This window comes from Cervus elaphus, chromosome 20, assembly GCF_910594005.1.
Source record: "Cervus elaphus chromosome 20, mCerEla1.1, whole genome shotgun sequence".
In the NCBI taxonomy this organism is placed as follows: Eukaryota; Metazoa; Chordata; class Mammalia; order Artiodactyla; family Cervidae; genus Cervus; species Cervus elaphus.
Genome location: NC_057834.1, coordinates 134,067,124 through 134,072,565, shown reverse-complemented (window position 1 = coordinate 134,072,565; position 5,442 = coordinate 134,067,124). Strand labels below are relative to the sequence as shown.

General features: G+C 48.4%; 1 protein-coding gene across 1 annotated transcript; it reads left to right on the top strand.

Annotated features, from left to right (window-relative positions):
• Nucleotides 1-248: 248 nt before the first annotated feature.
• On the top strand, nucleotides 249-3,793 carry ARL4C (ADP ribosylation factor like GTPase 4C). The gene has a single exon (XM_043877536.1). It carries the CDS (start codon nucleotides 290-292, stop codon nucleotides 866-868), a length of 579 nt encoding a protein of 192 aa, XP_043733471.1. The 5' UTR covers nucleotides 249-289; the 3' UTR covers nucleotides 869-3,793.
• Nucleotides 3,794-5,442: the final 1,649 nt, after the last annotated feature.

The following is a 5,442-nucleotide window of genomic DNA, read 5'->3' as shown; positions in this document are numbered from 1 at the left end:
GGGCGACGGGCGCGAGCAGCCCTCAGCGCCGCAGCGGAGGAGGCTTCGCGGGAGACAAAGCCCATCGAGAGAGAGGCGATGCCCGGCCGGCGCGGGCGCGGGGGTCGCGGCGTCTGAGCGCGCCGAGCCGTGCGCTCCGGGGACTCCGAGCCCGGGCCGGTGCCGGCGGCTGAGGGCGGCAGGCGGGGCCCAGGTGCGCCCGCCCGCGTCGGGCCCGTAACTGCTCCGGAGGGCGGGGGGCGGCGCCCTCCCGCCGCAGCCGCAGTGGCCGGCGCCGCAGCGAGGAGCCATGGGCAACATCTCCTCCAACATCTCGGCCTTCCAGTCTCTGCACATCGTCATGCTGGGCTTGGACTCGGCCGGCAAGACTACGGTGCTCTACCGGCTCAAGTTCAACGAGTTCGTGAACACCGTGCCCACCATCGGCTTCAACACGGAGAAGATCAAGCTGAGCAACGGCACGGCCAAGGGCATCAGCTGCCACTTCTGGGACGTGGGCGGCCAGGAGAAGCTTCGGCCGCTGTGGAAGTCCTACAGCCGCTGCACGGACGGCATCATCTACGTGGTGGACTCGGTGGACGTGGACCGGCTGGAGGAGGCCAAGACGGAGCTGCACAAGGTGACCAAGTTCGCCGAGAACCAGGGCACGCCGCTGCTGGTCATCGCCAACAAGCAGGACCTGCCCAAATCGCTGCCCGTGGCGGAGATCGAGAAGCAGCTGGCGTTGCACGAGCTCATCCCGGCCACCACCTACCACGTCCAGCCGGCGTGCGCCATCATCGGCGAGGGCCTCACCGAGGGCATGGACAAGCTCTACGAGATGATCCTGAAACGCAGGAAGTCCCTCAAGCAGAAGAAGAAGCGGTAATGCGCCGGACGGCGACGTTCCGGAGCTAGGCGCGGGGAGCGAGCGAGTCCGGAATGAATGAATGAAAGGCTGGGTGGCCCGCGCGCCCGCGAACAAAGACAGCGAACCAAAGCGACGCTTCGAATTTTTAAAGCGGAGTCTCTGCACCCACATGCAGGACTGGTGACTTAACCTGGGTATGTAGGCAAGCTGGCCAGCCTGCGCTCGACCTGCCCTCCACCCCCAGCTCAGGGGTCCTTTTGTCTGAACGCCGGAGCTACTCAGGGGGTGGGGGACCCGGCTGGGGAGTGGACGTGCAGGTCCCACCATCCGCCCTGCTGGCCCAGGTTGGAAGGCTCAGATATCAGAGACAAAAGCGATTTCCTCCTACTCCAGCGGGGCCAGAAGTTCAGGCTTCCCCGCCCTCACTGGGGATCGCACCTGTGAGCTACCTGAGGTATGCGGTTCCCAGAACCCCGGGAGTTCCCATCTGGGGGCACGGTGGCAGTGGGAGGTGCTGGGGGGATAGCCTCTCCTTGGGCTGTGAAAGCTGGATAATTTTGTGTCACAGGGCAGGCCCCTGTGAAAATCCATTTGCCCTGCTCTGGGCCCAAACGAGGTGGTGGTTTGGGCCATCAGAGGACTCCGTGGAACAGTACCGCAGCCGGAAGGCGCGGGGCGCTGCGCTGGCCTGGGCTGGGGGATGGCCGCGAAGAACGCCCCTTTCCTGGTGCTTTGTGGTAGCTTCAGAAGACCAGTTTTGTTGAGAACTGCTTTTCAGCCTGGAATCAGACATCTTCCAGATGGTTTGGACCCTGTCCATGTGTAGGTCATTATCACACAAAGAGACCAATAAAAAAAAATTAAAACCCAGAAACTGTTGGAGGTGGTGGCAAATGATGCATTTACTCTTTGCAGAATAGTTAAAGGTGTTTAAAGGGTAAGACTCCTGACGTCAATGCTGGATGGGGTGTGTGTAGATACAGTGCTATGTAATCGGCATACATTTCTAGACCCATATGTGTGGAATCTTCAATATATATTTTTTTTAGCCTGCTGATTGGTTTGTGTGAACACACCAGCTGCAGATGCGTGCTGAATGACAAGCGGGTTTTGGCACCGGACGTCTCTTGTATTCCTAACCGCTTGATGATGGGTTATGGTTTTCAGACATTTTTTTTTTTTTCCTTAAAAAAAATCTGCTACGAATGAATGAATACTCCCCATAGAAATGCTCAATTTAGGGGAAAAAGAAGACTTTGCCCTTTTAGATCCCTTTAAGCTGCAAGTGGCGATATGTTCAAATTTCTCATTTGGTTCATTGTGGCCTATCTGCTTTAAGTATTTTCATTGCAAATGTCTCCTTAGAGTATTTGATGTTACACACCAACAGACAAAAGTCCACCTTGTTGCAAAAGCCGACCTCATTGCATGGATTTCAAGGCGAGGGAAAAGCACAAGGAGGTCCTTCCTGATCCTTGCTTGTGGAAACTGGTTGCAGAGCAAATGCAGACGCGGTGAGCGCTGGGGATGAAAGAAAGCGTGTGACGTAATGGTCACCTGTCCTCAGGCTCCTCACAGTTTACTTGAAAGAGGCTTTGGAAATAAAGTGAAAGAAGAAGAAATACCTATTTTTAATAATGTAATTTAAAAAATCCTTTATAATCAGGACTGAGTCTTGGTTTGCAGAAGCTGTCATTCTCCCCCAAACACAGTATCAAAAGGGAAACTTACACTTACTGTGTGATTTTGATTTCTTCTTTAAACCCATGTTTACAGATAGGATTATGTCTGTCCGTCCCCCACCCCGGTCCACGAACAATGATAAATTTCTTGTGTGAAGGAGGCCTGTAGAAATTGGGCATGGTCATGCGTGAGCATGTGAGTTAGTCAAATTATAAATCCATGCCTATAAATAAATCCCTGCACTCAAAGTGAATTTAAGAACCAGAGGTAGTAGTCCTGGCTTCCTGCTTGATCCAGTTCCCCTATGAAATATTTTAAAAGAGGATACCTAGCAGTCCATCCTTCTTTTCTCTTTTGTCAGTGTATTTGGTACCCCTCCAACGCTGGTCTTTTTGTAGAAACTCAGTAGAGAAAATATAGCTGAGCAGTGTTGAAAAGCCTGCAAGGTTTCAGTTTACATATCGACAGCATAGTCACTGATTTCTAAATGGGCTGGTCCCGTCATCTGAAGATCCTGTAAAGAATTATTAAAAGAAAAAAAAAATCCATCTTTCTTTATTTTCTTCACATGCAACAATTTCTTAAGCACTTTGACATTTTGGTAGTTCCACACTATTGAGAGAATAATATATTTATTTTGTGACATTGCAGATGCCAAATACTGTAACCTTCTCGTGCTGACAATATTTTGGTCCAAGATCACTGTTCAGATCCTGTCATGCTTTACCAATGATGCAAAATGACTTTTTTTTTTTTTTTGCATTCTCAATACTTAAGGGTGCGGTCAACTGTTAGTAATTGTGCAGTAAAGCTCTGTGGTGTATCAGCCAATAGTTGAGTCTCAGTTGATATCTGTAGTGTTTACCCTAATGATAGCCCGTTTCATCTCTGACCAATGAGGGCAGGAAGCACAGGCTAAATTACCTTGGAGTGGTCACCTGGGAGATCCCTCCAGCGTACCTGTCAGTGATTTATTATGCCTCCTGCTCTTCGGAGAATGAATGGGGTCCACATAGAGGAACTTGGCCTCCCCACAGAAGCTTTTCAAATGTTTTCTGATAGACACAGGGAGGTCAGCTTTGTTTCACAACAATTCTCTTCACAGATTCTCTGTCATGGTGTTGGGACTATGTCTCCTGGTTTGTTTCCATTTGTACTGCTGTAATTCTTTGTCCTGATCATCCCCCTCTTTGGGTTCCCGTTTCCTTTTATATGCGTATATGATGCTGTGAACAGAAATAAATTATTTATACAATCAAACGTTTGGGGAAATCGTCTGTGGATGGTTTTTCAAGTTGCCTCTGTTTATTTCTAGGCCTGAGTGGAGGGATGGATCACAGTATGGTCGCTGCTGTCTAAATGGGGTCCAGGGCTGGATGAATCATCTCTGCTCTTTTGGTTTAAATGTCTAGCTCTGCCCTGGGTGGAGGATTTAGAGGCTCAGATGCAGGAGTCTGTGTGCCTGTCCCCCTTAAGATGCCTGTCAGTGGTCCTAACACATTCTTTTCGGAAAATGACCTCAACACCCAGCCAGCCCCAAGCCTCTCCATTATTAAAAAAGGTTGTGATTGTTAATTGCTTCAAAGATATGCTCTGATTATGTGAAATTGGAAATATCTATGTCCTATTATGATGGCATACTAGTCACCACCCTGCTCAACGTCTTGGGTGCTCTCTTGGTATCTAGGCTGAGTCCATCACCCTTGAATCCATCAGAGAGACTCCCTTAAATCGTCAGTGTAGTGAGACCACCATGCTCTGTACATACCAGCGAGAAAAGGTCCACTTTCTAAAGAAAAGATGGTTGGGCCAGAATCAGTAGACTTTCTGACAGTTTCTAAGCGTAGCTCATAGAGGCCATTGGCAGGTACTAAGCAACAAAACTAATTGGTTTTGGAACCTAAAAGATCCAGTTTCAAATTCTGACCCATGCTCAGGACCCCATGATTTGTCGAAGTTCCTAGCCTTTGGGCCTCAATTTTTTTTCCCATCTGTAAAATGGGCTTATAATGACTATTGGGAGGATGAAACATGATAATAGTGTATGTGACATGCTTGTAAAGTACCTAAGCCAGGCTTGACTTTTATCGTTCACTTTGCAATAGAAGGTAAAGTTTAGGAGCCAAATTACACCAGGAGGGCACACGTGCCATTTCTAAATACTGAAACTTGAAAAGTGCTTAAAGGAGTAAAAATATTAGAAGTCAAAAGAAGCAAAATTTGAACCTCGCCCCTTTTTTTTGGTGCAAACTTGATTTAAGAGAAATCTCTGGGGAGCCAGGTGACTCTTGGTGCTTAGATGATATTGTTCATTTTATGTTTTCCAGGAAAGTAAGCACACACGCACTGACCCCCTAACAGCTGATAAGGCTAATTTTAGTCCTAAGCAACCGCCTTGCTTTCCTTGATTTGACTTTCCCCCCAGAGTTTCAGCTCTTCACTAGTATGAGGGGTGGACAGTGGATGTCTCGAGTTATTGTTTTTCTGCCTTTCCTTTTGTCTCCAGGTCCTGTGCCCTTGGAATGATTCTGTACCAACATCATAGGCTGTTTTGATGTCACATTTTGTCACATTTGTATGGTAGTAAAGTACAAATTGTGTGCAAAAAGCAGAAGATGAAATCATCCAAAAAAGTCAGGATACCCCAAAACTTGATCCCCTTGGATTTCCCAGCTCTCCACCCATCCAGCTAGCCTCTCCTCTTTCCTCCTCTACTGCCAGTGCATATCTGATGTCCACGCTTTGGCCTTGACCTGAGACAACCTGAAGGCACTTCTGTTTTCAGATGTGTATCTTATCTTGAAATCAGCCTTCTCCTTCAGGTTCTCCTGGCTCAGTTGAAATCTTTTTTTAAATGGAATTTGCACAAGACATTAGAGCACTTTATGCATTTGTTTTGCACAATTTCT